At 56.8% G+C, this 21,877-nt stretch overlaps 1 protein-coding gene across 1 annotated transcript; it reads left to right on the top strand.

Moving 5' to 3' along the window:
• Positions 1–7,427: 7,427 nt before the first annotated feature.
• Positions 7,428–13,669, top strand: LOC124295147. Its single transcript, XM_046744031.1, has 4 exons — positions 7,428–7,580; positions 7,984–9,525; positions 9,582–13,280; positions 13,496–13,669. The coding sequence occupies exons 1-4, from the start codon at positions 7,428–7,430 to the stop codon at positions 13,667–13,669; spliced, it is 5,568 nt and encodes a 1,855-aa protein (XP_046599987.1).
• The last annotated feature ends 8,208 nt before the right edge of the window (positions 13,670–21,877 follow it).

Raw genomic sequence — 21,877 nt, 5'->3', positions numbered from 1 at the left:
CCCCCGTGGTTCCTGCCAATATGGGGGCGGAGAAGGACGGCTTTGCTGGTGCTTCTGCTCCCCGGCGCCCGAGGGGTTGGGCGGCCAACGGAGGGGGGCAAAACCAAGCCGCTGGCGCACGGAGGCAGCGTCCGCACGCTGAGCGGCTCCAGCGATGGAGCGTCAGTAAACAGCGAGAAACCGGAGCTGGTCCCGAGGTATGACGCGAGGCAAGCATCGTGAACCGGGCGGATTGGGAGGAAGGGGAGACGCAAATCCCAAGCTAGGAGGGAGCGCATAGGCGCTGAGGTGCCGGGAGACCCCCCGAAGTTATGCTTCGGTGGTTCCGGGGAGTCTCCCATCCCGTACCAGGGTGGCCGGTGGGTTTTTAGTGGGGGCGGGTCCCACACTACCCTGCGTTTCTTGCGTGAAACGCAGGGTGTGCATAAGGCATTTTCCCATCGTAAAAAAAAAAAAAAAAAAAAAAAAAAGGTTCCCCCCACAGGGTCGCCACCTTGTCGTGGTGTGGGGGACTTGAGGCTCCCCGTGATGAACTGTTGGAGCGATGCCGGCGGGGCCTTCGGGCCCCAGTAGGTTCTACCTTGCCGGTAAGGTCCACAGGGAGCGGAGAGTGACTAACGGTGACCTCAGGGAGGGACCCTGAAAAAAACCCGTCATGGAGGCACATTACGGAAAAAATCTTACGGAGCAGGGGTACGGAGCCCCAGCCACGGCGGCACGGGGTGAGGGAGTAGGCCACCGACCGTCGATATCCAGCAACTACAACCCGAATTCCTGGGTGGACCCCAAGGCTCAGGAACCGGAAAATGCACCTGGGAGGACCCACGAGGGACCCACTAAGAAGGACCCAAGACATACAGCTCACTACACCGCAGCTGGAATGGCCGGAAACTCGTCAGGCATCATAATCGATGAAGACGACCAAAGGAACCGGATGGAGCTAACACCTGCCGCCCGTAGGAGGATAAAGCTAGAAGATACGGTGGACAAACTGGCTACTCTGGGCAGGAGTATCATGAAAACTTACGGCAGCAGTAATAACCTGCGCAGGGAAATTCGCGAAAAAGCGGATGGGTGTGTTCGTAAGATCACAGAGGAGCTGTACGACGAACACCTGCCAACGGACGAGAGGGAAGAGCTCATAATCACATGGACAATGAAAATCAGTCAAATGCTGGTCACGATAACGCAGGAAAAAAGATTTAGTAACGCTCTGATAGCTTTACTCCATCAAAGAAGGGAGGACGGACAGAAGGTGATCGACGACTTCTGCAACGAACCTCAAATTGATCTAAGCAACGAAGAAGTCGACGAGGTGAGAGAGACATGGGTAAACACCGGCAGGCGTAGGAAAAGATCAGAAGGACGGAGGGACCGAAACAGTAGCGATGAAACGATAACTGAAAAGTCCCCGCAACAAAAAAGGCCCAAGCGCCCCACAGGAGGAGCTATACTTACATCCACGGCAACGAGCAGCCTAGAGGAAATGCCGACGACAGGCGACAATGAGGACGGAAACACCGCCAACACCCCTACCCAGGAATCGACCACCGCCAGGGAATCCACCCAGAACCCTGCGCTGCAGAACGCAGAAGAAGCGAACGGGGGAGTAACCACAGGCGCAACCACAAGGGCCGCCATGGTCATAATCAGGGCTGAGGGTAAGTCCTACCAGGAGCTGGTTAAATACCTTAAACAAAAGGTCAACACCAGCGACGTAGACGTCAGAATGGTGCGGAAGGCTGCAAGAACCGAGGACGCCCTAGTCGACACCGGCAGTGCGGAGGAAGCAAAGATCCTGACCAAAAGGGTTACAGAAGAGGGACTTACCGCAGTTATACCGGGCCCTCGAAGAACCAGGGTCATATTTACAGGTATAGAGCCCACCGTAACCCGGGAGGAACTCGCTATAGCTATTAGTCAGGGAGTAGGGGAACTACCACGGGTCATCTTCCTGGTACAGAAAGAAGGCTCAGGAGTCCAGACAGCCTGCGCCGAAGTGGACGCACAGGCGGCCAAAAAACTAATCAGAGAGGGCAGGCTGAGGATCGGTTGGTCGACAGCCAGAACGCGAGCTTGGAAGGACTCCGGCACCTGCTACCAATGCGGAGACCAAGGGCATATGGCCAGAATGTGCAAGGAACCCACAAAAGTCTGCTATAGGTGTAAAGACCCGGGGCACGTAGCGAGAAACTGCGAACGAGAGGACGACTCGAGCGAAACAAATTTTGATGAGGACCCTGAAACAAACGGCAGGAGGAACCCCCCGAAAGCCGCAACAGGGCCACCTCAGAGGAATAGGGTGACGATCAACAGACCCAGCCGGAATTCTACCAGTACGGTGAGCGATGCCATGAAAATTAGCAGGGGCAACAAGTACCTTAGGTCAATCGGCACCCAGACCGAGATAGTGGCGCCCTACGAGATAGCACCTGTGACGGAGGGGAGAAGAGGGGAAAGCCAGAAGACGTACGCCGCTGCCACTGCGACGACGGCCGAGGATCGCCCCCACGACGGCCACCACGGCCATGACGGACAGGGGACACGCCCCCCTGCGAAGGCCCCACCATCAACGGGGACATCAAGGAAAACTTCACCAAGGAAAAAGGGACATGCGGTGATGGTTGACATGCCGGGAAAACCGTATCAGGTCATGCTGCGGGAGGTCAAAGCCAAGATGACCAACTCAAGGGATGTCGAGAAGGTCAGGATGACACGCGGGGGGAAACTTCTACTCTGCGTCACAGAAGCGGCAAAGGCGGGTGACATTGCGGCCTGCCTTAGAGAAGCACTACCGCAGGACACAGTAGTCAGAACCCTGGGGGACGGAACTACAGCCAAGATACGGGGTATGGACATCCTAGTAGATGAAAATGACCTGATCAACGCCATTTGCTCAGAGATCCCCACATCGGCAGAGGAAAGGGAACAAACACATGTAATAAGAATGTTCACCTACCCGTGGCAGGAGAGGGCTGCGTGGGTCAAGCTACCAAAAAGAATTGCGAACCTTCTGAAGCAACTGGGTACCCTAAGAGTAGGCTGGACAAAGGCCAAGGTCACCGACACCAAAACTAGTCCTACCAAATGCGACAGATGTGGGAGGACGGATCACATCGCAAGACAATGCGGAAGGCTGAAAGCGGGAAATACGCCAAAGACACGCAGGAAGGACCAACGAGAGGGGAGGCCTTCGATTGAGCAAGGAAGTCCTGCTGCAACTGGGCCAGCTGGATCCCCAGTCGGGAGCAGCACTCGCAACGGAGACATGGGGGCAGAGACCCCCGGCAGACATAGGGACGTGGAAGACCTCATCAATGGCAGGTAACAATCGTCCTCCCACCATGACAATATGGCAGGCCAATTTGAACCGCTGCCATCAGGCGTTAGACCTAATACTTGCCGATGCGGCGAACAATAACGTCGACATTATAATTGCCTCTGAACTGCCGCCCCGAATAGGGACAGGAGTTCATGCCAGGATATGCCATGAAGCTAGTGCCGGTATAATCCTCACAAACAAAAGGACCCAGGCCAAGACAATCCGGACCGGGAAGGGATACGTTATTGTTAAAATAGGAAAAACCTTGGGCATCACGTCGATGTACTTTTCCCCAAATAAACGAATGGCAGAATTCGTAAGCTACTGGGACGAGGTAGTGATCGAAACCACTAAAGCTGCGAGCAAGGAGGGAATCAGCATCAAACTAGCTGGGGACCTGAATGCCTGGGCCCAAGCATGGGGAGGGACCAAGGAAAACCCCAGGGGGAGCGTGATCGTGGACACCATGAACACGCACGGCTGGTCGTGTCTTAACGCAGGAAATATACCCACCTTCCACAGAGGAGAGGCGACGTCTATAATAGACATTACCATCGCCATGCAGGCGGTCGCCAAGACAGTTACGGGATGGCGCGTGATCGAGAACATCGAGGCGATGAGTGATCATCGGAGAATCGAGTTCAGAATAATGCCAGTCAAGGTCGGTAACGGGAACACAGGATGCGATCGCCCGAGGGACATACCCGGCTGGAACATGAGGACGACATCCAAGGAAAAAATCCGGAACGCTATGGTCCAAATGAGGATAAACACCAAGTGGCAGGAGCTCCGAGCACCAGAGCTTCAACGGGAGATCATCCGGCTGATAGTGGACAGCCTGAACAGGGTAGCAAAAAGAAGGACCCGATGCTCGGGCAAGCCCCCCGTATATTGGTGGACCGGGGACATCGCGAAATCCCGCACGAACTGCACAAGAGCGCGGAGAATACTCCAAAGAGCGCGCAAGAGAAGGAAGTCGGAGGAGCTCCTTGAGAAGCTGACTACTGAATTAAGAGAAGCGCGTAAAAAGCTTAAAACGCTAATACGTCAGAGTAAAGAGAGGGCGTGGAATGAGCTCCTCGCTCTGCTGGAAGCAGACCCGTGGGGGAGATCATATAAAATCATCACGGGAAAATTAGCGGGACCCGGCCCTCTGGCACCGGCGTACAAGGAGGACGCCGTCAAGGCGGTGGAAGAGCTTTTCCCACCGGGAAAAACCCACCCAAAACTCACCCTGGAAGAAATAGACAGGGTCGTCGAGGAAACCGACGCCAAGACCCTGCGAGTATCAGTGCCTGAGGTGATCGAGGCGCTAAAAACGTGCAACCAGGGCAAGGCACCTGGGCCGGATGGAATTCCAATGGAGGCACTGAAGGGCCTGCAGGAGGCGTATCCAGACGCTCTGCCATCCCTGTATACCGAACTAATGAGGAAGCTGAACTTCCCCATCGAATGGAAAGCCGCACGACTAATACTTATCCCAAAGCCACGGAAAGATACGAACGAAGCAACCAAGTACAGACCTATCTGTCTCCTCAATACTATGGGCAAGCTGTACGAGAAAATTATAGCTAACAGGCTCACGATCCACCTGCGTAAGGTCAGGGGACTAAGTAGGCACCAGTACGGCTTCATGAAGGGCAAGTCGACCGCCGACGGACTTAGGGCTGTGACCGACGTCATCTCGGAGGCGCTACGGACAAAAGAGTCCGCAGGCGCGGTATGCTTGGATATTAAAAACGCGTTCAACACCGCAGGATGGATGAATATTATGGCGGCGATCTGCAGGGCCGACACACCCGCATACCTTATGGCGCTGGTCAGCGACTACCTACAGGAGCGGTGGATCAATATAGAAACCGATCATTATTCTATAGCGAGGACCGTTACCAGAGGAGTTCCCCAGGGATCTGTGCTGGGTCCGCTCCTCTGGAACGTAATGTACGACGGGGTAATGCGCCTGGACCTGCCAAAGCGCACTACCGTTACATGCTACGCCGACGATACCATGATTCTGGCGGTGGGAAAGACTCCACAAGCCGCGGCAGAGAGGGCAAGGCTGGCGACGGATATGGCCGTGAAGTAGATAGGAGAACAGGGCCTAGAGGTAGCTCCACACAAAACGGAGGCCGTGCTCTTCACCAAGAAGAAAAAGTACCAGGGAGTCACGAGGGTTAGAGTACTAGGACATCAGATTGAGTACGCCCAAACACTTAAATACCTGGGCGTAAGACTAGACAAGCGACTCACGTACGGTGAGCACATAAAAGGCGCCGTGTCAAAGGCGGTAAATACGGCAACAATATTGGGTCGACTAATGCCAAACATGGGCGGGCCGCGCCCCCCCCCCCCCCCCGAAGGAAGTTATACGCAGCTATAGGGCGGTCAGTCGCCCTCTATGGAGCACAAGTCTGGGCCACGGCTCTGAACACGCAGACACACCGCAGGGCGATACAAAAAATATCCAGAATGGGGGCGCTACGAATAATCAGTGGCTATAGAACGACCTCCACGGAGGCCGCAGAGGTGCTGGCAAGGCAACCGCCCCTGTATCTCATAGCGCAAGAACAGCGAGAGCTGTATAACTTACAACTCCTGAGGAAAGACTCTCAACTCACCGAGAGGATGAGAGAAAGCCTCAAGAGGAAGGAAAAGAAGGAGGCACGAGCCACGACTCTGAGGAAATGGCAGAGCGAATGGGAGAAGACAACCAAGGGAGCGTGGACCAGAAGATTGATTCCACACATCGATCCATGGTACCACCGAAACCACGGAGAGCTGAGTTATACGCTCACTCAAGTCCTGACAGGCCACGGGGCGTTTGGAGAATACCTCCACAAGTTTGGAAGAAGAAGGAGCCCCAAATGCGAGTATTGTAGGGAGACGGTGGTGGACAGCCCAATGCACACTATCTTCGAATGTCCGAACTGGAAGGATATCAGAAAGGATAACTGGGGGTACCAGGGACCGACTTTGACCCCAGACAACATGATAACCATCATGTTAGAAACAGAAGGTAACTGGAAAGCTATATCAGGGAAAATGATGGAGCTTATCTCCGCCAAAGAAGCAAGCGACCGGAACAAGGGGTACTAGCCACAAGAGACCACAAACACCTAGTTACCACATCTACATAAGATATTTTAGCCACTATCTAGTCCATTTTACCTACCTATTTATTATATTTTAGATATGTGTCTTCTTCTTCGTTCTTTCATACACCCCAGTGATTTTACATCACTTTTTATCTATTCGATGCCCACACATGATATTTCTTTTTTTTAACTACTGACAGGATTTTTCATCCCATTCGATTTTATTCAGTTACTTGACACATTTTACATTAGCCCCTACTCCAGTGATTTTACAGCACTTTTCAACTATTTATTTATTTATTTACTCAGCAAAAGCCAACCCACTAGGTGGTGGTAAATAGGCGTGATAGATACCCAGGAGCCAGTTTATCTACCATAGGACGTACATAGTCGAAGAGAAAGCGCGAAAAAGATAGGGCTCAGAGCCGATACCCACAGAGCAGACAGAACTCCCTGTCACCTAACATCCCTTGGAAGGGGGCTACCCCGCGTCCCCACGGGGAGGGGCTCGCGACCAGGGGCGACTGCCATAGCCGGTCCGAAGCCCGGTTGAGAAAAGTAGACGGGCCTAACTGAGCCTAACTTTGCCCCCAGCTGGCTACCCCCGGTGGGCGAGATGAGGGCACCCGGGCTGGTCTCCTCAGGGGGGCACGCTACGGTGCCACACCAAGCCGACTGGATCGGGTGTAAGATGTAATGCCGAAAGGCGGTTCCTTGCCCCCGAGCTGAGGAACTCCAACTCGGCGGTAGATCTTCGGCAAAAAAAAAAAAAAAAGGTTAGGTTAGGTTAGGTTAGGTTAGGTTAGGTTAGGTTAGGTTAGGTTAGGTTAGGTTAGGTTCCCCTACGTCCCCTACGTCGGTTGTCACCTTGTCGTGGTGTAGGGGCTTGGCGGTCGCAATGAATCCAGTGGACCCAATGACTAGGGTTCCAAAGACCCTAGGCAGAGGCGAGACTGGATGAGCGTCTAACACTAAGCACAACCGGCCCAGCCTCGAGGTTGGGTGAGGGAATGGTGAGGGATGAATGGGAAGTGAATGAATGGGATGTGGTCGGGACCCCGGAGGATATTCCTCCGAGACTAGTCAAGGCCGGACTAGTAATCCGCCGACCAGGGCTGCAAGATATGTCTGTACCTTTCCTGCGGTTTCCTAGGAATCCGCAGGTTTGAAGTGGGAAAACCGCTACTTGCAGCTGTCTGGAGCCAATCGGAGGGTTGAACCTTGGGCCTCGGGCGCATGTATGGAGGATTACCTGGTCAGTATTTCCTCATACCCGAAGCTGGTAGGGTATTTCCGGCAAGGTCTTACCCGAATGGGGGCCTACCCTGGCTCGGATTGACAGGGGAATCCCCCGGACGGAAGACCCTAAAGTGGCAAGGGGGGCGGGGGGGATCGCATGGATAGGGCTGACCACCCGACAAGCTGAAAGCAGCTTCCGTGCGAGTACGGGGTTAGGGTTCTTTCCGGCGGGGATAGATGCTGCACCGCGGTGCAGCTGCCATGATGGCCGAACCGTCGTAAGACTAAATCAAAATAAATATGGATAACTTAAAAACAAACAAACAGGGAAAACAAAACGAAACGGAGTGCGAGGTATTCGAGGTGGACCCCTTCGCGAGAAGGACCAGCATCCACCGGACACCACCGCCCAAGCGGGTCACCAGCATGGTGGTCGAGATGAGGAAGCCGGCGCCTGTTCAGACGCCACTTGTCCTCATCGACGTGGAGGCGAGGAAGGGGGACATGCAGGTGGACGAGACCGCGTCCAATGGCGCAATCCCGAGAGCCGTGAAGGGGGCGGCAAGGACGATGAGCTGCCCCGACGCGATGCGAAACCTGCAGGAGGCTAGCGGAAGGGAGCAATTGAAGACCCTGGTTGCCCTCATTGAGGGCATGAAGGCCTTCACTTCGGCACATAAAAACACTCATGTCGCCCTCAAAGAGGATGTGGCGAAGGCGGCCATCGTCGTAAGGCAGGTGGAGCGAGCCTGGGCCAAAATGGAGGGGGAGTTGGCCGGGGACAAGGGATCACGGACGTCCGTGAACAAGGCTACCCAGACCGTGCGGGGCCAACCGCAACACGAGAAGACCGAGACAACAATGCCGAAGCCGGCGGGAGCGGAGGGGAAGACCTCCAAAAGAAAGGAGATCTCTCCCTCTGCGGAAACAGCGGAGAAACGGCTGTGCCCAGAGGAAAAGGGGCAGCAAGAGGGCTGGAACCTGGTGGTGAGGCGGGGCCGCCCCAAAGTGGCTGCCGCCACAGCACCACCAGCAGCGCCAGCGAAGCTGGCAGCCGAGGCCCCCGCGAAAGAGGGAAAGCGGCGGCCCAGGAAGCCGGTCCGACCAGACGCGGTCCTTATCAAGACGGCGGGCGGGGCCAACTACGCGGAGGCCCTGAGGAGGGTCAAGAGCCAGGTGGACCCGGAAAAGATGGGGGTCCACATATCAGCCGTCAGGAGGACCAGGGAGGGCGACATGCTATTGGAGCTGAAGGGTCCCAATGGCGCGCAAGCCCTCAAGGCGGCGGTGATAGGGGTACTAGGGGACCAGACCAAGGTGTCTACCCTGGAACCATCCATGAGCATTGAAATCAGGGATCCGGACGAGGTCACGTATGCGGAAGAGGTGAGACTGGCCCTCAGCACCGTCCTGAAGACGCCGCTGGAGGGCGTAATCAGGATGAGGGCCGGCTTCCGGGGCACGCAGGTAGCCCTCACAAAGGTCCCGGAGAGAACCGCCCGAAAGCTCCTGGCCCTGGGCAGGGTAAAGATAGGATGGACCGCCTGCCGGATCCGCGAGAGGATCTCGGTGGATAGGTGCCACAGGTGCCAAGGGTACGGGCACCACGCGGCACAGTGCCTGGGAAAGGACAATTCCCAGGCTTGCAGAAAGTGCGGGGAGGCTGGCCACAAGGAGAAGGAGTGTCCGAAGACGGCCCCTAGGTGCATTTTATGCGCCAGTAGTGGGGCAAGGGCAGACCACTTCTCCGGTAGTGGAAGATGCTCGGTCTTTAGGGACGAGCTGAACAAGGCCAAACTTCGCCATGGCAGGCGAAGCATCGCGGGGGTCGCCAGCACCGTAGCAGCGAAGAGGGATAGTGTGGAGGCTGTGATGCTCTCCCCCACCACACTGGGAGTTCTGTTCGGGCGGAGGCTCGATTTTAGCGCTCCAACATGCCAGGAGTGAAGGGGAACACCAGCACGGGACCCGGGGACAAGCCTGGGGTAGTGATACTCCAGGTAAACCTGAACCGGAGCCATGCGGCCCAGGACCTGCTGACCCAGACCGCCGCTGCGCACGGTGCCGGGATACTGATAGTCTCGGAGCCCAGCGGCGCGGGAAAGCAGGGGAACTGGATGGTGGACCGGAGGGGGGACGCGGCGATACTAGCGACGAACAACCTCCATGGCACCCTCACGCTGGAGGGAAGAGGGGAGGGGTTCGTCTGGGCGAGAACGAGCGGCTTAACCATCTACAGCTGCTATTTCTCGCCCAACGTCGCGCCCACCGACTTTGAGGCCCAGCTGCATAGCCTGGAGGCCAGCATCCGGACAGCGAGAGGCAAGATCATCGTGGCTGGGGACTTCAACGCGAAGTCCCCGAGCTGGGGGTCCTCGAAGCTGGACGCGAGGGGCCAAGCCGTCACCGAATTCCTGGCAAGGCTGGACCTCCTCCCGATCAACGTTGGCACTGAGCCAACCTGGTACCGGGAGAGCACGGGGTCAAGGTCAGTAATCGACATCACGACGGGGAGCCCGGAGGTAGTAGCCGAAGTTAAGGGGTGGCGGGTCCTGGAGGACGAAACCCTCAGTGACCACCGCTACCTCTGTATGGACTGGGTACCAGGGAGGAGAGTCGAACGAAAGGGGAAGTGGCCTGACGGGGGGTGGATGGTCAGGAAACTAAACAAAGAGGCCATGGCAAGCTCCTTCCGCAAAAGCGGCACGAGGGGGACTCCAGAGGACACCGACGCAGCCGGGTTGATGAGAAGGATCACCACAGCATGCGACGCGGCGATGCCCAAGACGAAACCACCCAGAGGCAGAACAGCGTTGCACTGGTGGTCCGAGGAGATTGCGCAATTGCGCAGGGACTGCCTCCGGAGCAGGAGGAAGGTACAGCGGGAGAGAGCAAGGGGTCAGGGAACGGACGCAAGCCTTGGGATCTACCAAGCAGCCAAAAAAAGGCTGCGGGCGGAGATCAAGGCAAGCAAGGAAAGGTGCTGGGAAGAATTGCTCCGCACGATAGAGGAGGACCCGTGGGGGCTTCCCTACAAATTGATCACGAAGAAGCTCGGAGGTACGAAGCAACCGGACGACCCCGAGGTGATCGAAAGAGTCCTGAACGAGCTCTTCCCCGTGCATAGGACCATCCTAGCACCAAGAGAAGCAGGAGAGACCGAGCCGCCGGCCCCCTTCACGGAGGCGGAGCTCAAGGAAGCAGCTAAGAAACTAGCTGGTGGAAAGGCCCCAGGACCAGATGGAGTTCCAAACGAGGCTCTGGCAGTGGCGGTGGAAAGCGACCCGGAGGCGTTCCTGAAAGCCTTCAACGAATGCCTCCGGACGGGCCGCTTCCACGACGACTGGAAACGCCAGAGACTCGTCCTGCTGCCGAAGGGAGCCCCGGAGGAGGGAGGAACCCAGAAGTACAGGCCCATTAGCCTTATAGACACCACGGGGAAACTATTGGAGAGAATGGTGCACGCGAGACTGGCGGAACCCGTAGAAGAAGCGGGCGGACTAGCCTGCCGACAGTACGGGTTCAGAAGGGGCAGGTCTACGATACAGGCCATACAAGACGTGGTGAGCATCGCCAGAGAGGCGAATGCGAGGAGAGGGCGACACGCTACCCCCTGCTTGCTGGCGCTTTTGGACGTCAAAAACGCCTTCAATGCGGTGGGGCATAGCGCAATACTCGAGGCAATGGAGAGGAAAACCAGCATGCCGAAGTACCTCCTGGGCATGGTCGCGAGCTACCTGGAAAACAGGCGGCTCATGTACCGCACCAGTGAGGGGGTGAAAACACGCCTGGTAACGGCGGGGGTCCCACAGGGATCGGTCCTTGGACCGCTCCTGTGGAACCTAGCCTACGATGACCTGCTCCGAATGGAGATGCCAGAGGGGGTGAGCACCATCGGGTTTGCGGACGACATCGCGCTCCTGGTGACGGCGAGGACGGCGGAGCTGCTTGAGGTAACGGCAGGCGAGGCCATCAACCGAGTGTGGGACTGGCTGCACGAGAAAGGGCTGGAGCTGGCCGAAAAAAAGACAGAAGTGGTGGTCCTGACTAGGAGGCATAAGCTCAGAGTCAACCCCATAATGGTCAAGGGGCACCAGGTGAGGCCCGCGAAGAGCGTTAAGTATTTGGGCGTGACAGTCGACGCGAAGTTGAACTTCGCGGAGCACGTGGCGACAGCCGCGGACAAGGCCATGAGGACGGCGACAGCTCTTGGCAGACTCATGCCAAACACCGGCGGCCCGGGCTACGCCAGGCGGAGGCTCTTGGCGGGAGTCGCGTACTCAGTAATGCTGTACGGGGCTCCTGTCTGGGCCGAAGCCTTGAAAGTGGCCAGAAATAGGAACAGAGTTGACGCGGTGGGAAGAGTCTGCGCACTGAGAGTGACCTCAGCGTACCGCACCGCATCTACAGCAGCGGTCATGGTGTTGGCGGGGTTGATCCCACCACACCTCATGGCGGAAGAGCGCAGGCGAATCGCCACCGCAGAGACGGGGAGAGGCCTCCACAGCAAGGCAGCAAAGGCCAGGTTGCGACGAGAAGAGAGAGAGATGACCATCCGGAGATGGGACGAGGAGTGGACTAGCGGAGAGAAAGGGACTTGGACCAGGGAGGCCATACCATCCGTCGTGCCCTGGGTGGAGCGGAGGTTCGGCCAACTGAGCTTCCACCTCACCCAGGGGCTCACCGGGCACGGCTGTTTCGGTGAGTACCTTTACCGTATAGGTAGGGAGGCGACGGCAAGGTGCCATCACTGTGATAGCCCCAAAGATGACGTGGACCACACCTGGTTCCGCTGCCCGGCATGGAGGGGTCGAAGGGACAGAATGAGGAGTGTTACCGGGGAGGTCGATGGCATCGCCGACCTCGTCAAGGTGATGCTGGAGGCCCCAAGAAAGTGGGAAGCAGCGGAGCAATACATCAGCGGAGTTCTGCGCAACAAAGAAAAAGAGGAGAGGGAGAGACAGGGGCAGCAGCCACGAGAACTGCCCGACCGAACAACCCAAAGGCCTGCAATCAGGCCGGTAGGCAGGCTGAGGGGGGGAGCGACCGAGTGCGCGTGTGACATACCATACGCGCACTCGGTGTGTTTCCGTAGCGGCGGTTTGCTACAGGACCAGAGGGCCCAGGACACCGGGCACCTAGCGGGAGGCGGCATCAACGCCACCTGGACAAGGGTGGAGGACCTGGCGGCCGAACACGCGGACAAATTGACCCGACGCGGGGAGCCCCGACCTCCAGCGAAGACGCTAACAAGGGTGGGAGCGATGGTCCGGATGACCTACGGTGATGTAAATTACCTGGGTAACAACCGGGCCATCCTCTACCTCAAAAGGCGATATGGGGGGACCCAGCGGCTGGTCAACTCGACCAGCCCGCTGAAAATGCACCCCCCCTGGCGTGACGCGGTGGTGCTGGACGGAACAGTGTTCACCGCCAGCTGCCAGTGTGGCAGCCTGGCTGAACACAAGAGCATGTTCCCGCACTACCGCACCACCGTGGAGAATGGGGTCACCAAGTCAAACTGGAGGGTGACGGTGGAAGCTGCAAAAACCGACGTAGCCGTGAAAAGAGGACACCACATCCGCACCGCGCAAAGCATGCTAGTGCGGTGCGGAAACAGTGAGGTGAAAGCTGACGGATGGAGGGGGTGTACAAGACAAGGGGCGCGAAGACACCCCCCCACGAACAGATGAATTAGTGTTAGTGAATTAGATTGATAGGAATTAGCGACCTGACTGTTTAACAGCTGGTAAGACAGCAGTGATCATAACTAGCATAAGGACACCAGATGGTGCGTTAGTGTGTAGTTTTCTAGAATAAGTGAAAGGTTTGCCAACAGAAACTATCAGGCAGTGACACGTGGAGCGACAAGCAGACCAAGAAGGCGATGCCGAGTCGCGAAAGAAAGGGAGAGGCCAGGAGAACAGGCCGGCCACAGGGACGAGGTGAAGTAATGCGAAAGCGGTTCCGCCTCGTCCTGGGTGATGAGCGGCGGAGGGGTTTTAGCCGGTAAAAATTCGGCACTATCCGACGACATCCAAGAACAACCGGATGTCTTTCGAAGATTTCCCCTTCGCCGCTGAAAAAAAAAAAAAAAAAAAAAAGGTTCCCCTACGTCGGTTGTCACCTTGTCGTGGTGTGGGGGCTTGGCGGTCGCAATGAATCTAGAGGACCCAATGACCAGGGCCCCAAAGTCCCTGGGCAAAGGCGAGACTAGATGAGCGACTACCACCAAGCACAACCGGCCCAGCCTCTCGAGGTCGGGTGAGGGAATGGCGAGGAATGAATGGGAAGCGAATGAATGGGATGTGGTCGAGACCTCCGAGGATATTCCTCCGAGACTAGCCAAGGCCGGACTAGTAATCCGCCGACCAGGGCTGCAAAAAATGTCTGTACCTTTCCTGCGGGTTTCTAGGAATCCGCGGGTTTGAAGTGGGAAAACCGCTATTTGCAGCTGGCTGGAGCCAATCGGAGGGTTGAATCTTGGGTTTCGGGCGCATGTATGGAGGATTACCTGGTCAGTATTTCCTCATACCCGCAGCTGGTAGGGTATTTCCGGCAAGGTCTTACCCGAATGGGGGCCTACCCTGTCTCGGATTGACTGACAGGGGAATCCCCCGGACGGCAGACCCTAAAGAGGTAAGGGGGGAGGGGGGGATCGCATGGATAGGGCTGACCACCCGACAAGCTGAAAGCAGCTTCCGTGCGAGTATGGGGTTAGGGTTCTTTCCGGCGGGGATAGATGCTGCACCGCGGTGCAGCTGCCATGATGGCCGAACCGTCGTAAGACACAATCTTCACTAATATGGATAACTTCAACAAAACAAACACAAGGAAAACCAACGAAGAGATGGAGTTCGAGGTGTTCGAGGTTGACCCCTTCGCGAGAAGGACCAGCCTCCGTAGGTCATCACCACCGCCCAAGCGGACCAACTGGGTGGAGAATCAGGCGAGGGAGCCAGCGCCAATACAGACGCCGCTAGTCCTCGTCGACCTAGAGGCACCGAGGAAGGAGGCGAAGGCCGACGTGTCTGGACCGAAGGGAGCAATCCCCAAGGTCAAGTCCAAAGTTGGGGCAAGGACGATGAGTTGCCCCAGCGCCACCAGCGGCGCCGCTGAGGTGAGCGGGAGGGACTGCCTGAAGTCCCTGATTGTCCTCCTTGAGGGCATGAAGGACTTCGCCCTCGCGCATAAAAACACCAACGTGGCGCTGAAAGAAGACACTGCCAAGGCAGCTATCGTCGTCCGCCAGGTCGAAAGAGCCTGGAGGAAAATGGAGGAGGAGCTGGCGGCGGCCACGGCTCCACGCGTGGCAGAGGACAAGGCCACCCAGACCGAAAGAGATCCTCGGCAATTGTCGCAGCAACAACAGCGGGCGACTGCCCAGAACGCGACGTCAAAGAGAAAGGAGATTTCTCCATCCGCGGGGGCGGCGGAAAAACGGCCGCGCCCCGAGGAGAAAGTGGAGGGGAGCAAGGAAGCCTGGAGCGAGGTGGTGAGGAGAGGCCGCCCCAAGAGGCCGGCCAAACCCGCCACCACTGCCCCCCAGCTATCCCAGAAGACGCCAGCGGTGGCCCAGCCAAGTGGTCAACCGAAGGGTGAGGCTAAGAGGAAGCCGGTCCGCCCCGATGCGGTATTAGTCAAGGTAGCTAGCGGCACCAACTACGCCGACGTGCTGAAGAAAATCAAGGGGGGCGTGAACCCGGATGAGACCGGTGCCAACATCACGGCGGTTGAAAAGACTAGGGGGGGTGACGTCCTCCTAGAAGTGAAAGGCGGTAGTGGTGCCCGGGCCCTGAGCGTGGCGGTTAAGGGGGTTCTGGGGGGAGAGGCGAAGGTCTCGACCCTGGAGCCGTCCATGGTCGTCGAGGTCAGAGACCTGGACGAGGTAACCACGGAGGGGGAGGTAAGGGCGGCCCTGTCGGAAGCCCTGAAGGCCCCTTTGGTGGAATTGATAAGGCTGAGGCCGGGCTTCCGGGGAACACAGACCGCGCTGTGCAAAATGCCAGAGCGGACTGCCCGGAAACTGGTGGCCCTAGCCAAGATCAAGATAGGGTGGACCGTCTGCCGGATTCGCGAGAGGGTCGTGGTAGATCGGTGCCACCGGTGCCAGGGGTACGGGCACCACGCGGCGCAGTGCCTCGGGCCCGACAACTCCAAGGCCTGCAGGAAGTGCGGCACGGAGGGCCACAGGGAGAAGGAGTGCCAGGGGTCTAGCCCGAGGTGCCTGACCTGCCAGAACCGGGGCCTAAGAGGTGACCACTTCTCGGGGAGCGGCCGCTGCAGTTCGTTCAAGGAGGAACTGCAGAAAGCCAAACTCCGGCAGGGAGGGAGGGCCACTAGGAGGGTGAACAACAGCGCACCAGCCACGCGGGAGACGGGCACGGCGGGGGTTACGGCAGTAATGCTCTCCCCCACCACGCATGGTGTATCTTTCGGGAGGAGGCTCGAGTTCCTCACCGCAACATGCCAGGAGTGAGGGGGCATGCCACCACGGGACCCGGGGGCGAACCTGGAGTAGTGATACTCCAGGTAAACCTTAACCGGAGCCGTACGGCCCAGGACCTGCTGACCCAGACCGCTGCTGCTCATAGGGCCGGGATACTCATTGTCTCGGAACCCAGCGGCGCGGGAAAGCAGGGGAACTGGCTGGTGGATCGGCGGGGGGACGCGGCAATAGCGGCGACGAACGACCTCCCGGGCAACCTCACGCTGGAGGGCAGAGGGGAGGGGTTCGTCTGGGCGAGAACAAGTGGCTTAACCATCTTTAGCTGCTATTTCTCGCCCAACGTCGCGCCCATCGAGTTCGAGGCCCAGCTGGATAGCCTGGAGGCCAGCATCAGGACAGCGAGAGGTAGGATCATCGTGGCTGCGGACTTCAACGCGAAGTCCCCGAGCTGGGGGTCCTTGAAGCTGGACGCGAGGGGCCAGGCAGTAGTGGAACTCCTGGCAAGGCTTGATCTCCACCCCGTCAACGAAGGCGGCGCACCGACATGGCAGAGGGTGAGTACTGACTCCAGCTCAGTCATAGACATCACGGCAGGTAGCCCGGAGGTAGCAGCTGAGTTGCAGGGGTGGAGGGTCCTGGAGGACGAAACCCTCAGTGACCACCGCTGCATCGCTATGAGATGGCTGCCTGCCAAGCCTGGTAAACCACTAGGGAAGCGGCTCGACAACGGATGGACCGTCCATAGACTAGACAAGGAGGCCATGATGACCTGCCTCCGTAAGGAGAAGGAGGAGCAGGCAGACGACCCAGCTGACTCGGAAGTCGACAGGCTCATGAACACCTTGACCAAGGCGTGCGATGCGGGAATGCCGAGGAGAAGACCCCCTCGAGGCAGGACCGCCGCATATTGGTGGAACGCGAGGATCGCAGCGCTCAGGCGGGACTGCGTCAGGGCCAGGCGGCTGGCGCAGAGAGCCAGGGCTAGGGGTGGTGACACGCAAAACGACCAGGTAGCAGCGTACCGGCTAGCCAAGAAGGCCCTGAGGACTGAAATCAAGGCCGCCAAAGCTCGATACTGGGAGGAGCTACTTCAGACCGTCGATGGGGACCCGTGGGGGCTGCCGTATAAGCTCGTCGCAAAAAAACTTGGCGGCCTTAGGCAGCCGGACGACCCGGAAACCGTGGAGAGGGTGCTGGACGAGCTGTTCCCGGGATCCGCAAGGGCACCGTCCAGGACAGGCAAGGTGGGGGGGATGCCGAGGCCTGAATTGTTTACCGAGGCTGAGCTCCACGAGGCCGCAAGAAGACTGGGCCGGGGTAAGGCGCCCGGACCAGACGGCATCCCCAACGAAGCGCTGTCGGTGGCGGTGGAGGCGTATCCTGACGCGTTCCTGAGGGCTTACAACGAATGCCTCGTTGATGGGTCGTTCCACAGCAGGTGGGAGAGGCAAAGGCTGGTGCTGCTGCCGAAAGGGCAGCCAGTTGAGGGTGAGGCAAGGAAGTACCGGCCCATCAGCTTGATTGACACAACAGGCAAGCTGCTAGAGAGGCTAATCCACGCCAGGCTCGAGGCAGCTCTTGAGGCATCAGGAGGGTTAGCCGACAACCAGTTCGGCTTCCGCCGGGGCAGGTCAACACGGCGTGCGATCGACGAGGTTATTGGCGTGGCTAGAAGGGCTTGTGAGCGAAAAGGAAGATTCGCCACCCCCTGCTTGGTGGCGTTTTTGGACGTCAAAAACGCCTTCAACGCAGTTGGCCACAACGTCATCTTGGAGGCCATAGAAGGAAAACAGAACATTTCAACATACCTCCTGGGAATGGTCGGGAGCTACCTGGAGAACAGGCTGCTTCTGTACCGCACCAGAGAGGGTGAGGGAACGCGCCAACTGACAGCCGGAGTTCCACAGGGGTCGGTACTCGGCCCCCTGCTGTGGAACATCGCGTACGATGACCTGCTTCGCATGGAACTGCCGGACGGAGTCAAGACAGTGGGCTTTGCGGACGACGTGGCCCTGGTGGTAACGGCAAGAACGCCGGAACTACTAGAAGCCACAACAAATAAGGCAATAGCCAGAGCCTGGGAGTGGCTCTCTAGTAGAGGCCTGGACCTTGCGGAGAAGAAAACCGAGATTGTGGTCCTAACTCGGCGACATACGCTGAGGGTGAGCCCAATTACGGTGAAGGGTCACAAGGTTAAGCCAGCGGCCAGCGCGAGGTACCTGGGAGTCACGATAGACTCCAGGCTAAACTTCGCGAACCACATTCGTCTCGCAGCGGATAAGGCCATGAGGGTGACCACCGCCATCGGCAGGCTGATGCCAAACATCGGAGGACCAGCCTACAATCGGAGGAGACTACTGGCCAGTGTCGCCTACTCTGTGGCGCTGTACGGGGCTCCGGTGTGGGCTGACGCCATGGTTTTCGCCAGGAACAGGGCAAGGCTCGACGCTGTAGGCAGGTGCTGCGCGCTGCGCGTTGTATCCGGATACCGCACAGTTTCAACGGCGGCGGTGATGGTGCTGGCTAACCTGGTCCCGCTCCACCTATTGGCGGTCGAGCGAAAAAGGATAGCAGCAGCGGAGACAGAGGGGCACTTGGGCAAAGCTGCAAGGAACAGGCTGCGACAAGAAGAAAGGGAGAGGACCCTCGGGAAATGGCAGGAGGATTGGAGCACCGAACCCAAAGGGGAATGGACCAGAATCGCCATCCCCACGCTTGCGCCATGGGTGGATAGGAGGCACGGCCAAATGGGGTACCACCTGACCCAGGGGCTTACGGGGCATTGTTGCTTCGGGTCGTATCTGGAAAGAATAGGCAAGGAGGATGATGCACGGTGCCACCACTGCACGGCCGAGCGCGACGACCTGGAGCACACCTGGTTCCGATGCCCAGCCTGGGAGGCCCCCAGAAGTTGCATGATGGAAACGATTGGCCAGGTAGACGGTATCCAGCAGGTGGTTGATAGTATGTTGCAGGCCCGGGCCAAGTGGGACGCGGCTGCCCAGTATATCACCGAGGTCCTTCGGGAGAAGGAGGCAGCTGAGCGGGAGAGAAGGAAGACAGGACAGCAACCCGGTAGACCTGCTGCGGGACTGGAGGCTAGACCGGTGGACAGGCTGAGGGGGGGGGGGGGGGCGGCCGGGTGCGCGTGCGATTTACCTTACGCACACTCGGTATGCTTCCTCAGCAGCGGCTACCTGCACGAAGTGGGCAGTGAGATCTCCCCGGCGAACGGGGCCATCAGGACAGAATGGGCTAAGGTTGAGAGGCTGGCTCACGAACATGCCGCCAAGCAGGTCCGAAGTGGGCAGCCCCGGCCTCCGGCAACCAGGCCAACAGAGGAGGGAGCGATGGTCCGGATGACCTACGGTGACGTGAATTACCTAGGTAATAACCGGGCCATCCTCATCCTCAGGAGACGATATGGGGGGACCCAGCAGCTGGTCAACTCGACCAGCCCGCTGAAAATGCACCCCCCCTGGCGGGACGCGGTGGTGCTGGACGGAACTGTGTTCACCGCCAGCTGCCAGTGTGGCAGCCTGGCTGAACACAAGCGTATGTTCCCGCACTTCCGCACCACCGTGGAGAATGGGGCTACCAAGTCTGACTGGAGGGTGACGGTGGCGGCGGCAAAAACCGGCGTCACAGTGCAGAAGGGACACCACATCCGCACCGCGCAAAACATGCTAGTGCGGTGCGGAAATAGTGAACTGAAAAGTGACGCTCGGAGGGGGTGTACAAGACAAGGTACGCGAAGACACCCCCCACGAACAGGCGAACACTAATACTGTGTAATCAAAGTGTCAAAGTGATAAAGGTTACAGACTGAACACAGAGAGTAACCTAAGTGATAAGCGGTCACCGGACACCAGACAATTAACGGTGCGGTGAAACAGGACTAGGCCGCTGGAATTATAGCGCCAGCAAAATACCGGCGGCAGTGGGTCACGGCCTGAGCGGCGTCGACTGGCGACGAGTGTAAAGCTAAAAACAATCAAGCGCGGGCTGACGACCTTGCTGAGTCAGCAAACTCCGGTGAGCAGCAAGACTCGGCAGGCTGGCGCGAGTAGGTAGTAAGGACAATGTAAAAATTACATTTAATTACATTTAATTAGTAAATAATACTAACACTAGAATAGGTGTACACTGTAAATAGTAACTAACATTACTAGTAGGCCTGGGTAGTCATGCTAGTATAGCCCGACCAACACGGTTGACTTACGCGACAGGGCTATAACCACAGAGCAGGTGTACACGAGCCGGCGCGGAACTCTTGCGTCAGCAAATTCCGCGCCGGCAGTAGGTCGCGTACCGTGTGTACGCTAAGTAGTACGGGCAGACGCAACAGTGCAGGCAAGCCGGCGCGAAACCCTTGCGTCAGAAAATTCCGCGCCGGCAGTAGGTCGCGCACTGTGTGTACGTACTGTACGTACTGTAGAACGGGCAGAGCAATAATAAATAACAATAGCTCAACTGCTCTGTAGGATAACTAACACGCTAGGCATAAGTACAGGCGGGCCGGTGCGGAAAACTTGCGTCAGCAAATTCCGCGCCGTCAGTGGGTCACGCGCTGCAAGAGTAGCAAGCGGGTGACTGCTTACATAAGTAGTGAGTAAGTAATTACCGTAAAGTAGAGATAGTAATTATATATAATGGTAATTATTATTAATTATATATAAATGAAATATTATTAATTATTGTCAAGTATATTAATAGTAAATAATTATGAATAGCGAGTAGGTACGAGGAATGGAAGGGAGGCGCAGCTTTGACAGGCCGGCAAGGAGCATGCTCCGCGCCGGCTGGCGAGCTGGCCACGGAGAGAATAAGAGGCCAGGAAAACAGGCCGGCCACAGGGACGAGGTGAAGTAATGCGAAAGCGGTTCCGCCTCGTCCTGGGTGATGAGCGGCGGAGGGGTTTCAGCCGGTAAAAATCCGGCACTATCCGACGACATCCAAGAACAACCGGATGTCTTTTGAAGATTTCCCCTTCGCCGCTGAAAAAAAAAAAAAAAAAAAAAAAAAAAAAAAAAAAAAAAAAAAAAAAAAAAAGGTTAGGTTAGGTTAGGTTAGGTTAGGTTAGGTTAGGTTGCGTTTTTGAAACTTTTGCAACGCTTTCCTCTCCGTAACGGTTATGTGATTTTATTTCTATAACTGCGTTTGTTTGACTTGTTTCTGTGTATCTCCGTTTATGGATGCTGATGGTTTGGATTACTTCGATTATTTTGAGGTTACTCAAATGAATTTGATGTTTCTGATTTAAAGCAGTATTCTTAAATTTCTCATGTTCGACTTTGCTTTTTGTTTTATATTTTTATTTCATATTTGTTGTACTTGTGTCGAACTGATATTTCCGGATTGTCCAATATTGTCATGGACATTACTATTGAAGATTAGAGATTAATTTTGTTCGCCATTTCTCTACTGTTGGACCCATGCTCTTTTCGCTGCGTTTTCTGAGTTCCTGGGTGTTCAATAAGTCAGGAAAGTGTCATTCAAATCGAATGTGAGAACGAAAATTTTCGTCTGCAAAACTGAAGAAATAGTGAAGCTGACCCCGTCGCATTTTTAGCAAACAGTTTCGCGATTCTGACAAGTACTGTAATAGATACTTTCATGAACTATTCCGACGTGATTTTGAGAGTGAAATCAATTGGGCGCAGTTTCAATACGCTGCGATCAACGCATCACAAGTTGAGGCCGAAAAACGAAGAATTATGCTCGCCGTTTCTCTCCTGTTGATCCCACGCTCTTTTCGCTACGTCCTCTTAG

This window comes from Neodiprion lecontei, chromosome 6 (genome assembly GCF_021901455.1).
Source record: "Neodiprion lecontei isolate iyNeoLeco1 chromosome 6, iyNeoLeco1.1, whole genome shotgun sequence".
NCBI lineage: Eukaryota > Metazoa > Arthropoda > Insecta > Hymenoptera > Diprionidae > Neodiprion > Neodiprion lecontei.
The sequence above is the reverse complement of the archived record's forward strand: the minus strand, read 5'-3'. Positions and strand labels throughout refer to the sequence as shown.

What these genes read in the sequence shown, in the direction of transcription:
- LOC124295147 (XM_046744031.1), top strand. Translation starts at nt 7,428, where the DNA reads ATGGTGAGGGATGAATGGGAAGTGAATGAATGGGATGTGGTCGGGACC. An exon ending in AGAGGGATAGTGTGGAGGCT is followed by an intron (nt 9,526 to 9,581) that starts GTGATGCTCTCC and finishes GCTCGATTTTAG; the next exon opens with CGCTCCAACATGCCAGGAGT. An exon ending in TGCGGTGCGGAAACAGTGAG is followed by an intron (nt 13,281 to 13,495) that starts GTGAAAGCTGAC and finishes GTTTGCCAACAG; the next exon opens with AAACTATCAGGCAGTGACAC.